Source organism: Suricata suricatta, chromosome 17 (assembly GCF_006229205.1).
Source record: "Suricata suricatta isolate VVHF042 chromosome 17, meerkat_22Aug2017_6uvM2_HiC, whole genome shotgun sequence".
Taxonomy (NCBI): domain Eukaryota; kingdom Metazoa; phylum Chordata; class Mammalia; order Carnivora; family Herpestidae; genus Suricata; species Suricata suricatta.
In genome coordinates, this window is record NC_043716.1 from 22,110,054 (window position 1) to 22,133,179 (window position 23,126).

A 23,126-nucleotide genomic window follows, 5' to 3' on the forward strand; every position below is an offset into this window, starting at 1 on the left:
CCTTCCTTCCTTCCTCCCTCCCTCCCTCCCCCCCCTCCCTCCCTTCCTTCTTTCCTTCCTTTAACTTAGGCTTCATGTCCAGCATGGAGCTCAATGCAAGGCTTGAACTCACAGCCCTAATATCAGGACCTGATCTTAGATCAAGAGTTGTATACTTAGTTGACTGAATCACCCAGGCACCCCCATTTTTCATTTTTAACACAAATGCCTTACTGTGCTCAATTGTCAAGCAGCATGTATGAAAAACTGGCCAGCCCAAACAATGTATTAATCATTAGCAAATGGAACTGCAAGGATTCCACTAAGTGCTTTCTTATCACTAAGGTAGTACAAGTATTTATATTGTAAAACTGATGGGTAGCTTGATCTTTAAAGAACAGGACCACCAACCGATATATGCAGATTTTGTATATGTGGACAGAAGAGATGTTTGACATTTAATTTTGCTGTCTAGAAACAGAATGAATAAATGAACTTTTTGGGGGGGGGCAAGAGGTAAGTAAAAGATTCATTTTCTTATAGAGGGGGGAAAGGAGCGGATAGTAGGTCTTTATTTGCAATCCTCAGGTGTACAAATTCTTTATATTTATTTATTTATTTATTTATTTTAAAAATGTTTATTTTTGATAGAGAGAAAGTAGGGGAGGGGGAAGAGAAAGAGGGAGACAGAGAGTCAGATACTGGGCTCTGTGCTGAAAGCAGAGAGTCCCATATAGGGCTTGAACTCATTTACCATGAGATCGTGACCTAAGGTGAAGTTGGATACTTAACCAACTGAGCCACCCAGGTGCCCCTTTTTATTTTTTTTATTTTATAGAGAGAGTGCAAGTGGGGGAGAGAGGCAGAGGGAGAGAATCTTAAGCAGGCTCCATGCTTAGCACAGAGCCTGACTCAGGGCTCGATTCCACAACTCTGGGATCATGACCTGAGCCAAAATCAAGAGTCAGACACTCAACCAACTGAGCTGCCCAGATGCCCTCGTATGAATTCTTCATAGTTGCATGTCCATCTCCATCAGTATCTGCTTTTGATCATTTCACTGACTTCTTCATCTGTTAGTGTTTCTCCTAAGTTTGTCATGACACGACATAGATCTGCCACACTGATGTAACCATTGCCATCCTTGTCAAAGTCTTGGAATGCTTCATGAATTTCTTCTTCACTGTCTATATCTTTCATTTTTCTAACAATCATAGTAAACAATTCTGAGAAGTCAATGGTGCTGTTACCGTCAGCATCCATCTTGGAGATCATACCCTGCAACTCGGTTTCTGTTGCGCTCTGACCTCATGGAAGTCCTAAGTTCTTTTGTTGTGATGGTGCCATCACCTTCTTTGTCAAATAAGGAGAACTTCCTTGAACTAAGCAATCTGTTCTTTGATCAGCTGATCAGCCATGGTGAGGGTGAAAGGTGGAAGAACAGAGGGAGCCAGAGCGGCTGTCCCAGCACAGGGGCTGTGAGAGCAGGGGAGGCCCCGCTGCTGCTGCTGCTGCTGTGGTGCGGTGTGCACTCAACACTGAGTAAATCTGCTGTGCCTGTAAGGCTGCCAGCCCCACTGCCCCTCTAGAAGTTTTAGGATTTCTTATTTATCCTTTCCTTTCCTTTCCTTTCCTCTCCTCTCCTCTCCTTTTTTTGACACAAGAAGAATATTCAGGCTCATCTTATACTTTGTCCTAGCTCTAGGAATCCACCATTTCTCCAAGAAGCCCTGGTTCTGGTTAGTGAAGGATGGTTTTGAGAGACCAGGATCTATCTGGGTGCTTATGGTGCTGATTGCTATGGGAAGGGCATTGCTTTTAGGTCTGAGCTTTTAGTGGACAGAACTAGGAAATATACTGAAGCATATATGTGTAAATATAAACTTGTATCTATTGCTGTTATATAAATTTCACACATTGACAGCAATTTCTACATCATTGGTCTAGCTAAATGAAAGGCCAAAATTTATATGAATACATTCAGTTCTAAGTCAACACCACAAGGTTTATTTTAATCTTCCCTTTTTAAGTTTCTCTCCCTAATTTAGTAGTGAGAAATCTGACTCCCACTAACCTCAATATATTTATCTCTTTGCACTGTCCCTTGTATGTAACACATTTTCTGGCCAAACTGTCTGTGTCTTTGGTCCCAGTCACACTAGGCTCAACCATGTGGGTCATGCCCTCTGCCCCTGCTTTAGCTGAGTCCTCAGGTGAGCCCTCTGGTTCACACCAAGAGAATGAATACATGAAGGAAAAAAAGAGAGAGGGAGAAGGAAATGAGTTATATATTACTTTTAAAATTTATGCTGTGGTTCTAAAAGTAAAATAGTAAAACTATGAATGTTCCCATTTGCTATTTTATGCCTTGATGATTTCTGTGCAGCTCTATTTTTTTAAACCTTTAAGCACATTTTTTCTAGTTATTATGCACGAGTCCTAAGGTTTTTCTTTTAAAAATTTATAATTGGCTGTCAGACTTTTTAAATCCATGTTTAAACTTTCCTCAGTTGTATATTTCTTTTTTAAAAAAAATTTTAATGTTTATTTGTATTTTAGAGAGACACAACATGACCAGGGGAGGATCAGAGACAGAGGGAGATGCAAAATCCAAAGCAGTCTCCAGGTTCTGAGCTGTCAGCACAGAGCCTGACATAGGGCTTGATCTCATGGACTGCGAGATCATGACCAGAGCTGAAGTCAGAATCTTAACTGACAGCCATCCAGGCCCCCCCTACTTCTTTTATAATTAGACAGCTCTAATGAGCTTCATCATAAAAAAAAACAATCAAATATCAACACAAGAACTGGACCATTTTGTTGTTAATTCTTTTTTTTAAAGTTTATTTATTTATCTTGAGAGAGAGAGAGGGAGAGGGAGAGGCAGATAGGGAGGAAGAGAGAATTCCAAGCAGGCTCCAAGATGTCAGCACAAAGCCTGATGCAGGGCTTGATCTCATGAACGATGAGAAATCAGCATCTCATGGAAATCAGCAGTTGGACACTTAACTGCTTAACTGAGCTACTCAGGTACCCCTATTGTTTGGTCTTGAAAAGACCATAAAGATTTATTTTTTCAATTCTTTGAGATTATTTCTTGATTACTAAAAAAACATTTTTATAGAAGTTGCAAACAGTGCTGAAATTACCAAGTCAAAAGTGAGAATTCCTCTTCAAATTTCCATTCCACCCTGTAGCATCAGGATTACCTGGGAACTTGTTAGAAACACTGATTTGGGGGGGGGATTCCATCCTCCTGAATTAGAACTTCTGGGAATAGAATCCAGGACACCGTGTTTTAACAAGCTCTCCAGGTGATTATTTTGCACGCTAAAGTTTCAGAAGCCCTGATGTGTAGTATAGCCTTGTAACTGGTGTGCTTCAATATACAGTTGACCCTTGAAAAAGGTGAGTTTGAACTGTGCAGATCCACTTACATGTGTTTTTATTTTTTAATAAAATTCGGTACTATACATGTATTTTCTATTCCTTATGATTTTTTTAAATAACATTTTCTTTTTTCTATAGTATATAATACATGTAACATACAAAATATGTGTGAATCAACAATTTATGTTCTCAATCAGGCTTCAGGTCAGCAGTAGGCTATTGGTAGTTACATTTTGGAGAGTCAGAAGTTATACTTGGATGTATGGCTGCATGGAGGTCGGCGTCTCAAGACCTGCATTGTTCAAAGGGTCAGCCTTTGGGCCTGGCTGACCCTCTTAGCCCCAGGCTGATTGCCTCCAATATAAACAACCTCATTATTTTAATCCAGAATTGCATAATAACTCAGAGATTTAGTGATGAATTATATATATGATTCTTGCACACAGATATCAACGTTTATTCTTATTTTCAATCTTCTCTATATACTGAAATATTTTTGAAGAGCAGGAATCTAGCTCATTTTGTTCTTGTGGTTTTCCTGATGACTACCACAACATAGAACATGAAGTAGCCACTCAGGCATTGTTTGAGTGACAATAAATATCTGTTTCAGGAGTTTAGAGAAAAGGAGATGGGTGCTCTGGCTGGGATAGCGAGGGAAGGTTTTATGGCGACATCTACACTGAACCTTGCAGCCTGCATTGAGTTTTGCTGGGAAGAGTTGAGAGGAGAGGCATTTGTGGCAGAGGTGCCATGGAAAGCAAGGAAGAAAAAAAGAACATACTGTTTTTGAGGAATTATAAAATACAGTATGTGAGTTTTATGTAATTGGCCTAACCATAACATGCCATTATCCCCTCCAAGACCTCAAAGAACAGAATGATCAGATGCTTGTTCAGAAAGTAATGTCTCAGTACCTATCCTTCATTTCTGTTCAGCTGCCATTGTCATGACCCAAAGCCTTGACCTGGTCCACTGCCATCTGTACTGCTCTGAGGGTCTATGCTCTACATTTTATTCCACTGAGCTAACAGCTTAGCCAGATGGAGAACCTAATGACATCACACACACTCCCCCTGGGTGTAGCACTGTTTCAATCCAACAACTTTTGAGATTTTCACTAGCGCTTCACTGAAGCCAAAAGTCACTCAGTCATTGATTCCAGGGCTCAGTGGGTTGGTGTGAACTCAGTTAGCTGGTGTTTGCTGAATCCAAACAGAATACAGTGAAGTGAAGAAAGCAACAAAAGATCATAAATGGGTCAAAATATAAGCCAGGACCCTGAGCATCTGTGTTTGCCTCTTTCATTTCCCAAGTCCCATGGAAATGGCAAAAGAAATAGGAAAATGAAAATAAGTTTGTAGTACCAGAGGAAATCAGAAAAGGTGACATCAGCTGACCATAAGATGAGAATTTTCTGTTCTATATAAAGGACATATGTAAGCTTGATGGCAAAATAAGGAGGCTGGAAAACTTGTTTGCTCATATAGGTGAAGGAGATAATTGACAAAACATCTTGGCACCGGCACCCGGGTAACACAAAAAGCAGAGTCACTAGGTGTTGGGAAAAGAAGTTATGACCTTGCCAGTCCCCCACTTCAGGACTGCTGGGTGTGGGGTTTGTCCCAGGGTAAAGCTAGAAGCACAGTTCTCTAAGTAAAGTAGGATATCTGCTGTGGGAGTCTTCCAGAGTGGACAATGGGCCCAAGAGAGAGCTGGGCAGTGCCAACAACAACCTCTGGTCAAAGACAAGAAAGAAGTCCCACTGACTCAACCCCCTAGAAATGAAGCTCTCTGACAATGTCAGTGAAAGCCTGACCAGTTCCACCCCTCCTTCCTCCTCACCCACCCAAACCAAGGTTCCCCATCATTGGAATCTGAATTCACAACCAGGGAACTAGGGGTTTAGACTTAGGCTGAGAAAAGAGAAAAGTATCTCTGAAGGTGTGAAATTTACCAAGGCACAGGTCCACCAACTAGCTTGCCTACCCTTTCTGCAGCTCCTAAAATGGTACCTCGAAGTGAAGTCCTTCCTAGGACCACCTGCATAAGAATCACCTGGAATGCTTGGTTAAGTTGGGTACATCTATGCCTTACCTTTTATTCTTCAGTCATCTTCTGTCCACCCCCTACTCCCAAATGATAGAGTGAAAGAAACTTTTCTATACTGTAGTCAAACCTTCAAAGATGAGCAATTTTAGCAGAGAGGGTAAGGTGAGATGTAATGTGAATGTGTATTTGATCCATTTAGAGTGATCATAATTCCCAGCTTTAATCATTGTCTCAGCAGCATCTAGGTGGCTCATTTGGTTAAGCATCTGACCCTTGGTTTCAGCTCAGGTCATGATCTCAATGTTCATGAGTTATGAGTCTGGCATAGGGCTCTGCATTGACACTATGGAGCCTGCTTAGGATTCTCTATTTTCCTCTTTCTCCACCCCTCACTGGCTCACTTTCTCTCTCTCTCTCTCTCTCTCTCAGAAAAATAAATAAACAAAAAAATCATTGTCTCAGGTCTCTTCTAATAGAGTTTATTATTATAGAGGATATTTGGTTATTAATTATTTTTTAATGGCAAAGCACCCACAAAGTAAGCATAGGTTTTAAATTTTTTGGAATAAAAAAAATGTTTTGTTGTTGTTTAGAATTCAGCATTTAGAACTCAGTGTTTTCTTCTGAATTTTGAGACAGTTGGCTTAGATTTATTAATTACAAATATAAACATATATGCTTTAATGGATGTGAATGTAAAATTGATGTTTACTCCAACTTTAAATGCTTGTCTTAATGTCCTTTACCTTTAAAGAGGAAACCTTTTAGGAAGTTATATTTATTGAGAGAAAACATCCAAAATGTGGAAATAAGGCAGAAAAAGGATGACTGCTGACAGATCTTCCAATGTCATTTGGAACATTGTCCAAAAGGCCCACCCAGGGCTCCTAAATCTATAGGGGGAGTGTGCTCTTGAGTGATGTTCAACTTACTATTGATGGGGCCCCAGACTTTGTGAAATTACTTTAACAAGCAAATTTTTATGTAGCACAGATGTAAGTGATTTTTGTCTAGTAGATAAGATAATCTCCAAAGTCACAGTTATATTGTCTTACAGGATATTACTCTGTTTTCCCCTGACTTAACATTTCAGATGATCTTTGACTCTGTTTTATGGTTTCCTCATTAAATAGATTAGGACCTTTTGGATACATATTCAATCTATGTTTAAATGAGTTTGAATGCTTTTTAAAAATTCTCTTATGTTTCATTTCCAAAAAGAACACAATCCAAATTTCAGCAATTCCTAAAGTTTCTTTTTCCTCTTGAAGTTCAAGGAAAGCTACATTGGATACTCTTTATTAATGCATTGCTTTTTATAATCAGAACAGAAAGAACAGTGATTGTTGCTTCTTAGAAAAGTAATTCAGGCCAAGAAAATCCCAGAAGGGAGTTGGGACAGGAGAAGTGGAGGTAGGGGTGGCTGGCACCTAGTGTCCCTTCTCCTCAAGCTTCCTTTTTCTCAGGTCTGTGTCATTAGGTTCGACTTCAGGGACCTCATGCAATCCTGAACTCCCAAATCAAAGGGGTTGGCACAGACACGCTGCCCTTTCTTGGTAAGGAAGCTGGGGAGCAAGGTGGAGAAAAATTATAAACTAATGGGGGTTCAGCGAATGGGGATGGGGGCCCGATCCTTCCTGACCCTGGGATCAGCCCAGCCTGTTACTTTCTTTCTCTGCTGCAGGGGCGCAGGGCACCTTCTCTCTGAGACTCAGCCCATGAGACTGCCCTAGTGACTCACGGGAGTCTCCTCAGGCAGCCTTTCTTCTGTTCTCTCCTTCTGTCTCTGGCCTCCCTCTTTACTGGGAGTATCTCATATCTAATGCCCTGCCTCTTGTGACCTGGCAGGATCCAGAAGGTGGGTGGGACTTTTCTAGATACCCCTCCATCAGGTCCTCCCTTCCGAAGACATGGCTCGGTGCTTACATGACACCTGGCTGGGAGCATCCACTGCTTGTTTGAAAATAATCTTTCATGATTGCACATCGGATTTTCCGTGAAGTGTAGGCGGTGCAGCAGTCAGCGGGACTGTGAAAGCCTGCAGCAAAGGGAAAGGGTCATTTAGGGACTGGGTCCCTTTTTGAGGAAGACTAGATCCTTTTCCTCTTTTCTCCAAAGTCCTGGGAAGAATGAGAGTAGGCACAAGCCTCCAAAGGGACATTCTCCTCCCTGGCCAACACTTGCTTCCCTCTCCTCTGGGCTGAGCTATGTGTTTGGGGGCACCCAGGCAGGGCCACAGCAGGGCCATGAACATTTCTGATAGAAGAGGAAGTGTCTTATGCTTGCAGAAGGCATTGAAGAGCACCTGCTGCCCCAGGGGAGCCGACTCTGGAGACAGCTGGGTGGAATAGAGCTCACCTCTAAAGGCCCATCCTGATCTTCCTTGGGGGGTTCACCACCTTCAGGATCTTCCCCCCTTTCCCAACCCCCACCCTATAAACGAGGTGTTTTGAAGCCACTGAGCAGATCTGTGCAGCTGCTTTTTTTTTTTTTTTTTGGAGTCTTTATTTTTTTTTAATTGTTTTTCTAAATAGTTTATTGTCAAATTGGTTTCCATACAACACCCAGTGCTCTTCCCCACAAGTGCCCTCCTCCATTACCACCACCTCCTTTCCCCCTCCCCCTCCCCCTTCAACCCTCGGGTTCATTTTCAGTATTCAATAGTCTCTCAGGTTTTGCGTCCCTCTCTCTACCCAACTCTTTCCCCCTTCCCCAGTTGCTAGTTTTAAACATAAGCTCTAACATAACATATACTTTTACCTTCCAGATGTATTGAGGGTTCATGCGGATGTATCGCCACCTTGGGTTCTATTTGGGAAAAACAGACAAGGGGAGCGAAATCACAGAGGCAGCATTGCCTTAGTATCTCCACTGGTCTCATTCCTCAGCCCTGTCTCCCGGCAGGGAGGTGACCGTGCTGGACCACTAGACACCTGTCTGCATTCTAGGTCTGTCTCAGGGCCCATTGTCTCTTTTAGAATGTAGAGATGCTTCAGGAAACTCTTGAAACTGTATGGGGTGTGAAACCATTCTATTGACTTTGAAATACAAAAAGCAAAATGTAAATCCCATGTGAATAAATCAATTGAATAGCTATGGAATGTGATAGAGTCCACAGTACTCTACATTCCTGGGATCCACAGGGCTCAGGAAACAGAAATACTGTTCATTAATTGATTTGGTGACACAGTGTCACCCAGAGTGAAGGAAGGCTATTTATAATGTTTATTGGCATAAATATTTATTATTTATAATATTGATTGGCATAAATATTTGTATGTATTTGCTGAAGAAATACTACTATGTTTGATTGAAGTGCACTTCCCCGGCTCTGCCAAGGATGTTAAGTAATGTCCAGGTATGTGTTGCCTTTTTAAAAAGTTATTATATTGAAAATGTAAAATATACATAAGAAACATTTATAATTTTAAGCATATTTAAAATTCAGTGACAATAAGCACATTCACATGTTGTGCAACAATGACCACAATCCATCCACAGAATGGTTTTCACCTTGCGAAACTCAAACTACGTGCCCATTGAGCAATAACTCCCATTTTCTCCTTCCCCTGAGCCCCAGGCCACTACCATTCTTTCTGTCCCCAAATTTGACTACTCTGAGCACCTCATTTGAGTGGAATCATACAGTATTTGCCCTTTTGTGACCGGTATATCTCGCTGAACATAATGTCTTCAATGTTCATCCATTTTGTAGCACAAGTCAGAATTTTCTTCCCTTTTAAGGCTGAATAATGTTTCATTATATGTACATACCCCATTAAAAAAAAATCTATTCATTTGTTGATGGACACTGGGCTGCTCTTACCTTTTGACTGTAATGAACAATGCTGCTATTAGCATGGGTTTACACATATCTCTTCATGTACCTGCTTCCTGTTCTTTTGGGTATAATTTCAGAGTGAAGTTACTAGATCATATTAGATTATTTTTTAATTTATTTTGATTTTTAAAATTTATTTATTTTAAGTGGGCTAGAGCATGTGAGCAGTGGAGGTGCAGAGAGAGAAAGAGAATCCCAAGCAAGCTTCATGCTGTCAGTGCAGAGCCTGACTGAGGATTCGATCTCATGAATCATGAGATTATGACCTAAGCCAAAACCAGAGTCAGATTTCAACCAACTGAGCCACCCAGGTGTCCCTATATTACCTTTTCAAAAATGGAATAATTCTTGTATTCCAAAAGCCATCTAGCCCCAAAGTTTCTGATAAGAGATTGTGGACCTGCATTATGCTAACTAGACAAACCCAACTAAACTTTTAGCTCATTTCTTATATAGTTACATATGAATTCTATTTAAGAAGGCATGCATTGAGGCATACATGAATTCTATTTGAGGAAGTCTACCTAATATGCTTGCTATGAGGTGTGTGGGGTTTGCAAAATAAAATCTTAAGTGACCTTGTCTTTCCATAGCAGCCTTGTAACTAGCTAATACCCTCATTCTATCACTTAATAGTTGTGTAATCTTGAGCAAGTAGTCTGAGGTTCCTATGCCTCAGTTTTCTCAATTGTAAAATGATAATAATATAATAATATATGCAAGACTATACAAGTTGCTGATAGTCTACCCCACAGGGTTGTTAAGAGGGTCTAATGTATTAAGTCCATAAGACACTTAGAACAGTGTCTGCTTGCATATGGGAAGCACTAGATATTTACTTGTTAAATACATAGAATGTTTGGGTAGTTTTCAGCGAGTCACTTTACTGGCTTGTCCCATTTCCTCTTCAAAATAATAGTTTTATACTAGATGGTGTGTAATCCTTCTTGTAAGAGTTGCCATGGGAAGGCAACTGAGCGTCCACTTTGCTGTGGAGAGCTGCGTGCACTGACAACCCCCACCTGCAAACCTGGAATGACCCGAGCCATTTGAAAAGCATCAGCGGCCATTTTATTGCAGGTCAGATAATAGTTCCAGGCACCGCCAGGGACTGACGACCCCCACTCTCCGATCTGGACTGTCTCAAACTGGAATGCCTCACCATGGAACTCCAGCATCCCCCACCCCACCGAAGTAGACAGCCAATTGAATCCTGCCACGATCCAAAGATGCCCCTACTTGGCTATCAGCCCACCTGAGCTCAAACCTGGAACTTTTGCACCCATAAAACACCTTGCTCTCCCATACCAGGCGCGACTTCCCTGGCTTCCGACTCCAGAGTCAGGGAACCTCGCCTGGGAATTGCAGATGCCAATAAAGGCCTTCTTGGCTCCATAACTTGGTCTCTCTCTTTCCTCTCACCTCTGCCTCCACCTATCAAACCTTACAATTCTAACATTGTAGAATTCCATGCTGCTTTCTACAAATTTACAATTTTACTACAGTTTCTTTTTTTTTTATTTAGCACTTAAAAGTCCTGGTTCAGCTAAGAGAAGATATCAAATAATTCTGGTTATGAAAAGGAGAGAATTATTTCTCTTAGGGGGACCAGTCATTTGTACAGCTTTTCCCAGAGACCAAAGGCTGCAGAGGGAGTTCCACACCCTACTGCTACTGCTTTTCAACAAGCGGCAAATTCACATTTGCATCTGCGACCCAGAGCAGTCACGGGGGGACAAAGGTGTCCCTTTGTGTCTCCTCCCCAGTTTGCGAGTTATCATGGACCTTGAAAGCAGTGAGAAGGCTCACTGAACTCACGTAGGATCTGGGCCTGGGCTCCAAGGGCAGTAGCAAGAATGAGGAAAGGGAGCGCAGCTGCGAGGACCTTCATCTTCCCGGTGGCAGGCGGAGCTGATGTGGGGACTCCTGGCACTGTGCTCTCTGACTCCCTGGTATCCCGACTCGGCTCCCGTATTTATAAAACAGGAGGACCAGGAAGTCACAGGGCAGACGTTCAGAACGCTGTTCTTTGGCTATACAGTAGACAACACGCTATTTCTGAAAAAGGGAACAGGGCTGAGAATGCAACAGGAAGTAGAGGGCAAAGGTGACTTCTTGCTTTCCCAACTGCCCAGTGAATACAGGCACAGAGAGTGACTATGTCATGAAGAATTTTTCCTACAGGAGATTCATTTCATCCTTGATGTCGGGGTGTTTTTCTCAGAGGTTACGCACCTTTAAGTGCACAAATAGCCGGTAAACTGGTCATGTGATTCCTTACGCAGACTCCTGATCCTTGACCCTTCTCTTCATTTCATACCCCATATCCAGACCATTAATAAATACTGTTGGCTCTACCTTCAAAAATATATCCAGTATCTCATTATTCCTTGGCACCTCCACTCTCTCCACCTGGTCCAGCCACTCTTGTCTCTCACCAAGATTCTTGTAAAAGTTTCTAACTTGTCTCCTTAATGCCTTTGTGCCTTCAGGTCATTCTCAACAATGCAGCTGTAGTGATCCTGTTAAAATATCAATCAACTGTGGTTAATCCTGTTCAAAACCCTCCAATGGCTTTTTAAAAAATTTTTTAATTAATTAATTTTTTTCTGGAATTTATTTTTTTAATAGTTTATTTTCAAATTGGTTTCCATAATACACCCAGTGCTTCTCCCCCACAAGTGCCCCCCACCATGACCATCCCCCTCCCCTCCCTCCCCCGTCCCTTCAGTCCATGGTTCATTTTGAGTAGACAGATACCATATGTTTGCACTCATAGGTCTAACAGGAGAAACCTAACAGAGGACCATAGGGAGAGGAAGGAAGAAAGAGAGCTGGGGAGAGTGAGGGACACAAATCATGAAAGACTATTGAATTTTAATTTATTTTTGAGACGAGAGAGAGAAGAGGAGGGGCAGAGAGAGAGGGAGATAGAATCCTAAACAGGCTTCTCACTGACAGTGCAGAGCCCAATGTGGGGCTCAAACCCACAAACTATAAGATCATGACCTAAGCCCAAATTAAGAGTCAGACGCTTAACTGACTGAGCCACCTTGGTGCCTCCATTAAAAAAATTTTTTTTAATGTTTTATTTATTTTTGAGAGAGAGAGAGAGAGAGAGAGAGAGAGAGAGAGAGAGAGAGAGAGACAGCAAAAGCATGAACAGGGGAGAGTCAGACATAGAGTCCGAAGACAGGCTCCAGGCTCTGAGCCAGCTGTCAGCCCAGAGCCTGACACGGGGCTTGAACTCACTAACCATGAGATCATGAAATGAGCCGAAGTCGGACGCGTAATCGACTGAGTCACCCAGGCACCCCCATTAAAAAAATTTTTTTTTAATTTTTTTTTGAGAGAGAAAGAGAGCCTCTAATAGCTTTTTAATCCCACTCAGTATAAACCCCAATCCTTGTAATAATCTGCAAGCTCCTGTGTGATATGTAGTTTGTAGTCATGACCCAGTGTGAGAAGTAAGTGAGATGATTCATTTTCAGAAATACCACATAAAAACTGTACTGTCTAGTTACCAATAGGTTTACAGCCTACTGGAAATATGTATGAACCTTGCTCCCCACCTCCAGCAATGGAGTTCCAAACCCTTAAGACACGTCACTTCCTGGTTCTACTTCCTCTCTCCATTTCATGGGCTTATTTTCACAGTCTCTGCAATGAGCATACGTGAAAGAACTGAAATCTCGTGTCACCTCAAAGAATGTGCATTTTTTCCTATAAGACTACATTTTGGCTTATGCGGGCATAGGTGACTTTTGGGTAAAGCTGTGACCTCTGTATACTCAGCCAGTGAGGACCTAGGGTAGGCACTTGCACACTAGGAGATAAATTGTCTGCTGTAACTGCCCTGAGTGTCCCTGTCCATCTGACACCTGTTCTTTGTTTTTTTCAGACACCTGTTCTTGCAAGAACGTTGATTAAAGTCTCACTTCAATGTGCTCTGAGTCTCTGTGTCCCTCCTTTGATTGGATCAGTGGGCTCATTTCTCACACCCAGGCTGCACCAGGGTTGGCACATAAGTGTTGGCTCTTTTGGATGATGAAACTGAGGGGTGAGAGGCAGAGGATTAGCAATGAAACCTCCCTTCAGCTATCCTCCTTATGGAATCCCGTAAACTTCTAGATTAGGGCCAGTCTTCCTTCTGAGGGATTGTCCTCTATTCCCCAGAACCCCAGGCAGCATCCTCAGTGATTTGTGTGCCCATCAATGGACTCCCCCTTCATCTTTTCCCTCCTGGACTCAGGCCCTTTCTACCCACTGGGATAGGCACCCACACCCATCTTCCTCCGAGCCCGACCAGAAGGCCCAGCCTCACCCTGTGTTTGTACATCCAGCAGGTGTTCAGAAGTCTATGTTTCCCCTGGAAAGTACCCACTTGAGGCTTGCTGGCTTCTTATCACCACTGGGGGTTAACTGCTTCAAGGCAAAAAGGACAGGTGGTTTTTTTTTTTATGTTTATTTTTTAGACAGAGAGAGACAGAGTGTGAACAAGGAAGGAGCAGAGAGAGAGGGAGACACAGAATCTGAAACAGGCTCCAGGCTCTGGGCTGTCAGCACAAAACCTGGTGTGGGGCTCGAACCCATGAGCCCTGAGATCATGACCTGAGCCGAAGTCAAACACTTAGCTGACTGAGCCACCCAGGTGCCCCAAAAGGACAGGTCTTAACTTGTTACAGACCATGTGGGATTTTCTGAGAGACAAAAGAGAGACCGTGGGGGAAACCTTTGGTTTTGCCCAGAGAAGGGTGGTGTGAAGCTGGGTCATGTCCATTAGGAGACCTGGACCTGCTTCTCAGTCTGTGACGGTATGGAGAAGGAGGAAGGAGGAGACGTCAATATCATGGAGAGGGTCTGGCTTGGCTCCCTTCTGGAGGATGCCTCTTCCTCCTCCTATTTTTAAGTTTTTCTTTTTCTTTTTTCTTTTTTTAAAAATTTTAATGCTTTTTAATTTATTTTTGAGAGACAGAGACAGTGCGAGCAGGGGAGGGTCGGAGAGAGAGGGAGACACAGAATCTGAAGCAGCATCCAGGCTCTGAGCTAGCAGTCAGCACAGAGCCCGACCTGGGGCTCGAACCCATGAACCATGAGATCGTGACCTGAGCCAAAGCTGGACGCTCAACCAACTGAGCCACCCAGGCTCCCCTCTTTTTCTTTTTTTAAGTTTATCTATTTTTGAGACAGAGAGAAAAAAAGAGAGAGAGAGAGAACCAGTGGGGGAGGGGTCAAGGGGATGGTGGAAAGATCTGAAGTGGGCTCTGTGCTGATAGCAGAAAGCCCAATGTGTGGCTTGAACTCATGAACTGTGAGATCATGACCTGAGCCAAAGTCAGAAACTCAACCGACTGAGCCACCGAGGAGCCCCTAAACTTATCTTTTTCTAACACCTCTCATCCTTCTGTACTAACCCCTCCTGTCCGCTCCTTCCCTCAGCCCTCCCAAAGGCTGGACTATGCCTCTGTGGGTGCTCAGGGCAGGCCTGTCCTCCCTGCACAAGGAAGCAGTCACTACCATTTCTTGTTCCCTCGAGGCCTCAGGAAGATGCTGGGCTGGGAAGGGGAGGTTTGTCTCTATCCACCCAGCACAGCAGAGCCTTGACTATGAAGCAGGAAGACTAGGTTTGTTTTTGTTTCTGCTCCTGAAAGCTGTGTGGCCCTAGAGAGGATACTGTGCTTTGTGGGCCTCTGCCCTTGAAACTGTGAATCACACCAGATGGGGCATTGAATTGGATATCGAGTGTGGGTTCATGTCTATTGACATAACTAATTGCTAAAATTCCCAGCCTTTGCTCAATACAGGCAGATGCTATCAGTATTATCCTGTTATAGATAAATGGCTCATGGAAGGTCACAAGCTGGTCAGTGACAGAGCATCCAGAATGGGAGCTCCCTGAAAGCATGTTCCAAAAATGGGCGGCACAGAAGAGGCTCTCGGTGAAGTAACTGACTACATGCATAAAGGAATGAATGACTTGTTGATCAATGAATGAGCCAGGAACCAAAATCTGTCTGACTCTAAAGCCTATAATTGTCCTATTATGTCATTTTAATAATAGTTGCCATTTATTAATTCCTTACTACGGGCAGGGATGGAACAAGGATGTGGTGAGTGGAGTGCGGGTTTGGGGCACAGAACTTAACAGAGACCAAGAAAACTCGATACATCAAGATAAATAATATTAAAAATGTTTTAATGTTAGTTTATTTATTTTTGAGAGAGAGACACAGAGTGTAAGCAGAGGAGGGGCAGAGAGAGAGGGAGACACAGAATCAGAAGCAGGCTCCAGGCTCTGAGCTGTCAGCACAGAGCCCACACAGGGCTTGCTGAACCCACAAACTGTGAGATCCTGACTTGAGCCAAAACCAAAAGCCAGACACGTAACAGGCTGAGCTACCCAGATGTTCCAAGATAAATAATATTTTAATAAAATATTTAAAAAATGAATATGCCAAAAAAATCCACAGTGAATAAAAAATCAGTCTTGATTAAAGACAAGATTAGTAACAGTTCTGTGCTACAGCATACTGGAACCTGACGCAAAAGAAAAATTAGTGGGAGCTTCCTGTTAGAATATTCAACCCACCCATCCACCCATTAACAGACTGAGCCACCCAGGCACCCCTGTTCATCTTTATAATACGGATTAACTAAGTGCCTACTGTAGGTTCAGCCTTCTTCTTGGCACCAAAAATACCATCGAGAGCCAAAAGATCATGTCCCTGTTCTCCAGGAGACCAATGTTAAATAAATAATCACACAAATAAATACATACTTACACATTGTAATAAGCAACACTTTGTAAAGGAATATATTGTTTCTCTGAGAAGAGAACATCTGAACTGAGAACTAGAAAATGAGCAACGTTAACGTTAAGGAAAAGAGAAATACAGGTAAGGGAAATAGCTATGCAAAGGTCCTGAGGCACAAAGTCCTAGCACATGTCGAGGACTGAGTATGGCTGGGGAAAGGAGTATCTGAAGGGCTGGAGAGGCAGACCGACGCTAGCTTGCACAGGTCACACATAGGCCACGTTGTGGATAGGAGGTTTATCCTGAGGCCAGGGGGAAGATTTTGGTGTGTTTACACAGAGAAAGCATGATGGGTTTTACACTTTGGTGAGCTCACTCTGATAGTCTGTGAAGAATGTGCTCAGAGTGAACAAGCCAGTGACAAGGCCATTGCTGTCATTGTCCTCCAGTTGGAAATGATCAGGGCTGGGCTCAGTTGTATCCATGGGAATAGATACGACAGGGTCTCTCTTTTTAAAAAAAATAATTAATTAAATTGATGTTAATATAATTTATCATCAAATTGACTTACATACAACACCCTGTGCTCATCCCAACAACTGCTCTCCTCAATGCCCATCACCCACTTTCCCCTCACCCCCGGCCCCATCCACTCTCAGTTTATTCTCTGTATTTAAGAGTCTCTTATGGTTTGCCTCCCTTCCTCTCTGTTTAAAAATCTCTTCTGTTCATTGATGAGATGAAGTTGAGGACAGGGTCTCTTAATAATGGGGGAGACTGGCTGGAACCCCCAGTTCTTGGCCAAAGTCGGTTGGGGGTTGGGGACCAGATGTTTCTTATGCAATGAGGAGGTTTGGAGGAGGAGCTGTTCCACATTCCTGGAGAGGCAAGATCCATGTCTCCGTTCCCTTGGAACTTATCATGCAGATACCCAATGGGAACAGCCGCCCCCAGCTGCGGCTTTGTACTCCACAAATCTAAGTGCCTTTTCTCCCTCCTGTAACTCTGCTGTCTCTCGTCCCTGGTGGGCCAGGTGGCAACAGGCTCTCTGTAGGATTACAAGTCTCAGATTTATACTAGCATCCCTGACTGCCTTCCTGCCCTCCCAAGCCTATTTCCTGTTTGGCCCCGCAGCATCAGATCTTTAGCTGTGTCCAAGAGCTCACCGCCCCATTCTCCCCTGTCCTCTCTTCCATCCTTCCTGGAAAGCTTGTGTGGCTCCAGATCCCAGAAGCCACCAGCTGTTCTCCACTTCATGTCTGATTTCTCAGTTTTGGTTTTGGTTTTTCAAAACCTGTTAAAGCCTTGGTTAGTCATTCACATTCAGTGTGAAAAGAGACCCCCAAGAGCTGATTTTAGGATGACACCTGAAGAGAATACAATTGAGGACACTGAGCAACTGGGGTTGTGGGAATGGCCAAAGAGGCCTAGAGGGGGCGCTGAGGGACACAGAGACAGATTCTATTAGTTTCTGGATCTTCCCCTTTACCAGACTGGCAACTTTCCTCGTCTTTCCAAAAGCTATGTGAAAAAATATGGTAAATACCACTTATATGGGCATGATTTCACCTTAACACAGCTTCACGAAGAAGCTTCATTGTAATTTTTTAACCTCTGAACTCACATTAAAAGTATCAAAGGTGGGAAGGGGTGGACAGGGGTGGAAGAAGGTTTCAGGGAGGCTATGGGGTAATGCAGTAAATTCTACTTCTCACAGCGCATGCTGGGGGTGTGTTTTTCTCTACACCTAATGTTAGAAAGAGGGACTTCACCCAGATGACTCAGCAGTTTGGGGGATACAGTGAGCAGCTGTCTGATTCGGGTCTAGAAAATTTGAAGGAAGAGAGATGGTCTGGCCAGCTGCTTTGAGGGTGGGACCAAGGGAGAGTTGGTGCACTGGATGGTTTGCTCAGGGCAAAGAGTGTGTGTTTCCCATGGACCAGGCATAAGCCTTGAGCCAGGGGAAGGGCCAGTGTGGCATCATCTGAGGTCCTGTCCAAGGGTACAACCTGGAAGGAAGAACAGTCCTCTGCAGAGAGAAGGAGTTAACACTGTATTTTTCAGGTCTGACAGGTCCCAGCCATAGGTGGGTGGGTGGTGGGCATTGTAAGAAAGGATCACCTTCAAATTCCTGCCGAGCCCAGAGAATCACGGCTTGATGTCCAGGACAGACCAGTCAAGTAGCAACTTTCTAGTTCCCCTCACTTTGTTTCTATTGAGATAAAATTCACCCTTTTAAATCCAGTGGTTTTTATATATTCACAAGGTTGTGAAACCATTACCACTATCTAATTCCTGGACATTTTAATCGCCCCTGTTGGGAATAAAGGCTTGTCTTCTACCAACTTAAGTCTGGTGATCAGGAGCCTGTGAATCAGTTGACAAAAAACAGATTAACAGGGGGGAAAGCTTATTGTACCCATGGGAGTGCTGGGTCTAGAGAGAAACTCCTCCCACACAGCTGGGGGTAAATGTTTATATACCAAGGGGGAGGAGGAGGCTAGAGCTTCTAGGGATGGAAGGTTCTGATGTGGCTCATTTAGGCACGTTTAAAAAAATTTTTTTATTAAGAAACTGTTTTATGTTTATTCATTCTTGAGTGAGCTAGCAGGGAAGGGAGGGAGTGAGGGAAAGAGAGAGAGAGAGAGAGAGAGAGAGAGAGAGAGAGAGAGAGAATCCCAAGCAGGATCCCAATGTGGGGCTTGAACTCATAAGCGGTGAGATCATGACCTGAGCCAAAACCAAGAGTCAGACGCATAATGGACTGAGCCATCCAGGTGCTCTCCACAGGGTTGTTTGTTTGTTTTTTTAATGACCCTGGGGGTGGGGTTGGTAGCAGCCAACTTTGATAAAGTTTCACTTTAATCAGTAAATGACGTTCAGATAAGATTTCTTCCTGCATCTGTTGTAGCTTTGATGTTTTTACTTTGAAATAATCTTTACGCCATTTCTGGTGGATTATTGGTCACTTTGCCCCCAAATAACCCTGTACCCATTAGCACTCACCTTCGTTTCTCCACCCCTCCTCCCCCCCAGCTCTTGGCAACCACTAATCCACTTTGTCTTGGTAGATTTGCCTGTTCTGGGCATCTGATATAAATGGGTCCACACAAGACCTCACCTTTTCTAACTTCCAGCAGGGGAAGTACCAGGGCTGGGTGGGGAAAAGCCCTCCAGCCTGGACTATAGACTTTCCACCCTTAAGGTGCCCAAGGGTATCGCTGAGGTGAGGTTGATGCGGAACCCTCTTTCACATGGGATCATAAATTTTATTCATTTATTTATATTGACACTGTGTTTTATGACTTAAGAGACTGCAGAATGGTTGGTATTGTTTGAGAGCAACTAGGAAAATCATGGGGAGTGAGTTCTACCCAGGAGCTGAGGACAGACGAGCCCTTGGAATTCAAGATCGAGCAGAAGAGCGCTGTGTAGTTTGTTCCCAAAGTTGTCCCCATTCAAGGCATCCATGACACATGCACAGGGGCTCTGATCTATGTATATCATGGGACATGTCTCTTCCTGGGAGGGAGACTGATGCCAAATGCTTCCCAGTGGCTCACAGGTACCTCTTTGTGGGCTTCTCCTGGGAAGCCCCTTCAAGGTCTCTGAGACCTTGTTTTAGGATCACTTGGGCCTCAGCACCACCTAAACACCCTCAGGCAGGCCTGTCTACTCCCCACGAACATTTTCGTACTGCCCCTCCCTTCCCCCCATATTTGCCACAGCACTCCCTGTCTTTGGATCCCTGGAGGCTCCAAGAGGAACAAGAGTACCAGACTCACCAGACCCATCCCTGCCTGGAAATTGGTTTTCCCTGACATTTTCATAGTTGTGTCCTTCCAGTTAAAGGCAATAAACTTCTAGATACATGGTCAGATTATCACTTCTGCTTTTTTGCAAAGCAATAGAGTAAAAGCCAAACCCCAGGATCTAGAGAGGATGAGATTGGATCTTAGGATCTGGGCCCTTGGCAACCAGGCAGGATTCACAGTGGGAGGAGAACTCCATTATAGAATAAATCCTTCCTGCCTCCCAAGCTAGAAAGAGTGTGGTGACTGTCTGGACACACAGAGGGCAATACTGCACAGTCCTTGTGCCTGGTTTAACTTTAGTTAGGGTTGGAATTTGCGAAATGTCCTTGAATGCCATGTCGGCAGTGAGAGACAGATGACAAGGGAATAGCATCCCTCCAGAATGTCAGTTCCAAAGCTCAAAACTAACATTACTAACTCGTGTTGCTACAAATGTCACTGAACCTCTGCATGAGCTTCCACACCTGTAAAAAGGAGCTCGATGAGTTCTCTCTGATTCGGTAGTTGTTTCTTATTGAAATGAATGCTTAGGCCCAAGATGGGGTGGCTCCTGCCCGCAATGCCACACTGCAAACCAGCTAGTCTGTTCCTGTAGATGCTCCGCTAATGCAAAATTCCCAGTAAGCCGGTCCCACCCTGAGCCGACTGTGGTAAGATGACTACTTCACCATACACTGAGCCTTCTCACTGAACTTCCTCCAGAGCCTCTCTCCCTGACCTTCGGGAGAACAGCCAGGGAACAAGCCTTTCCTTTGCCTTATTCACAGGAAGCTTTCTCTGCTGACGGTCCTTCTTAGCCCTGTCTCAGCCCTCTCGAATTTCACATAAGGAGCTGAGGAGTTGTCAGATGTAAAAGAACAATTCTGTGACTCCAACCACTGATTTGGAGACCATAACATAGTTTAAGTTATAGTAGTGATGAGAGAAATAATTTTTTCAGGGCACAAAGAATCTTCCTTATTTCAACTTTTTATTTTATGTATTTATTTTTAAAGTTTATTTTGAGGAGACAGAGGCAGTGTGAGTGGAGGAAGGGAGAGAGAGAGAGAGGACAGAGAATGCCTGATGTGGGCTCGGAACCCACAAACTGTGAGATTATGACCTGAGCCAAAATAAAACCAAGAGCTGGACGCTCAACTGACTGAATCACCCAGGGACCTCTATTTTAGTTTTAAAAAATGTTTATTTAGAGATTGCAGCAAGATGGTGGAGAAAGGGAGTTCCATACTTCCTGCCTGCATCTCTTAAACAAAGAATGGCTGAAACCAAAGGACTCTGAACCACAAGAGTCTGGGAGGAAAAGGGAGAGAGTACACTAAGAAGACAGTCTCAGAGGTTTGTAATTGTGAGTCAGGGAAGATAAAAATGGGCAGGGACCCGGAGACACGGAGGGGAGGGAGCCCCCTCAGCGGAGAGACAAAAAGAAGAAAAAGAGGAGCTGGGGAATCTTAGAACAGTCCCTGAAAAGAGAAAAAATGCAGCCTGGGTCAGAGAGCGTTCGCATCATCCCATCTCTAACCACAGGGCTTTCGGAGAGAGAGAGATCTTATCTCTAACTGTGATCTTTTTTGGGGTGGGTGCCAAGGGATTGCAGTTGCAGTCAGATTCAGGAGAAACCTGTCCCCTACTTGATCCCCTGGTAGGAAGTGCTCAGCTTGCGGGATTACATTTCAGGCAGTATTATTAAGGCACACGGAGTAAGATCTGGAAACGAGGCTGGGCGCGGGACATAGAACAGGGCCCACCTTGTCAGCACCTGTGCACAGGAAGATCGGATCCAAAAGAGTGTTTTGTAGTGCCTGGTTTCTCCCCACAGCCACGAAGGCGGGGCCTCAGGGAGTGGCCCGAGGGACTCACGGTGGAGGGGACACCTGCCTACACCAGCGCTGCGTAGCTGCTTTGTAATGGAGCTTGGATACCGACCAAGATCAGCACTGATGCATTGTCCTGATTGACTCTAGATCAATTCTTGCTGTTCAGATATATTCTCCCTTACCTCGTTCTTATCTCTCCCCTCCTCTGGACCGGGTATTCTGGTTATAGGTTTGTTTAAATGGGCATACATAATCCATTCACTTGATGCATGTTCCATCTCCATTGTTACCTTCCTTCCTCTTTCTCTGAAATAATCAGACTGTATAGTTTCTCTGAGTAGCATTATCTTCATTTTGTTTTTTTCCCCCTCACGTCCTGCAGTATTCTTCTTTTACTCTATCTGAAATAAGTCTTTTAATCTCTCTGCCTGGTCAATGTTCAACTTCTCTTTCTCCCCGCCCCTGTCATTTCTCTCTTTGCATATGCTCTTCCATCAGCACTACCTCCACCCTGCTCTTTATTTGTAGCTGTGATTTCTGGGTTTATGCTTTTAGACTGTCCTTTGTTGTTTTTCTTTGGTTTTGTTTTTTTCTTTAGGTTTGCTTGTTTGTTTCATTTGTTTGTGCATTTGCATGCTTTTTCCCTTGTTTGTCTGTCTGTTTTCCTTTCCAAGGCTACCTCAAGAAACAAGCCAAAGTACACATGGGGGAGAGTCCCAAATATAACCAAAGTCACAACAAGAGAGACCAAGGGACACCGTTAAAAGAAAGCTTCCTGAATGGAGAGGCCCTGGGCAGTCTATGAGCCTCCTTTAATATAGCAGTACTCGCAGGTGCAGAGCACATAATAAGCTTTTAAAACTTATAAGAGACAGAAAGCTAGCCAAAATGACGAAACAGAAAAACTCTCCTCTAAAGAAATTTCAGAAAAAAGTCAAAGAAATACAATTGGTCAGAACAGATATAAGCAACATAACTGAGCAAGAATTTAGAACAATTGTCATAAAATTAATCACTGAGCTTGAAAAAGGCATGAAAGACAGCAGGGACGCTATTGCTACAAGGATTATGGACCTTAAAAATACTTGTGATGAATTTAAAAATGCTATAAACGAGTTGCATAAAAAACGGAGGTGACCACTGCACAGACTGAAGAGGCAGAGAGGAGAATAGGTGAATTAGAAGACACAATTATAGAAAAAGAGGAATCTAAGAAAAAGAGAGATAAACTGACACAGAAGCATGAAAGGAGAATTCGAGAACTGAGCGATGCAATCAAATGGAACAATATCTGTATCATAGGAATTACAAAAAAAGAAGAGAGAGACAAAGGGCTGAAGGGGTACTTGAACAAATTATAGCTGAGAACTTCCCCAATCCGGGGAAGGAAAAAGACATTGAAATCCAAGAGGTACAGAGAACTCCCCTCAGATGCAACTTGAATTGATCTTCTGCACAACATATCATACTGAAACTGGCA

General features: G+C 43.5%; 1 protein-coding gene and 1 pseudogene across 1 annotated transcript; both read right to left on the bottom strand.

Annotated features, from left to right (window-relative positions):
* Positions 1–930: 930 nt before the first annotated feature.
* On the bottom strand, positions 931–2,219 carry LOC115281427 (annotated as a pseudogene).
* Positions 2,220–5,884: 3,665 nt separating this feature from the next.
* CCL15 (C-C motif chemokine ligand 15) lies at positions 5,885–11,310 on the bottom strand. The gene is made up of 4 exons (XM_029926760.1): positions 11,081–11,310; positions 8,182–8,229; positions 7,348–7,459; positions 5,885–6,986 (listed from the first exon to the last, which is right to left on the bottom strand). The coding sequence occupies exons 1-4, from the start codon at positions 11,151–11,153 to the stop codon at positions 6,884–6,886; spliced, it is 336 nt and encodes a 111-aa protein (XP_029782620.1). The 5' UTR covers positions 11,154–11,310; the 3' UTR covers positions 5,885–6,883.
* Positions 11,311–23,126: the final 11,816 nt, after the last annotated feature.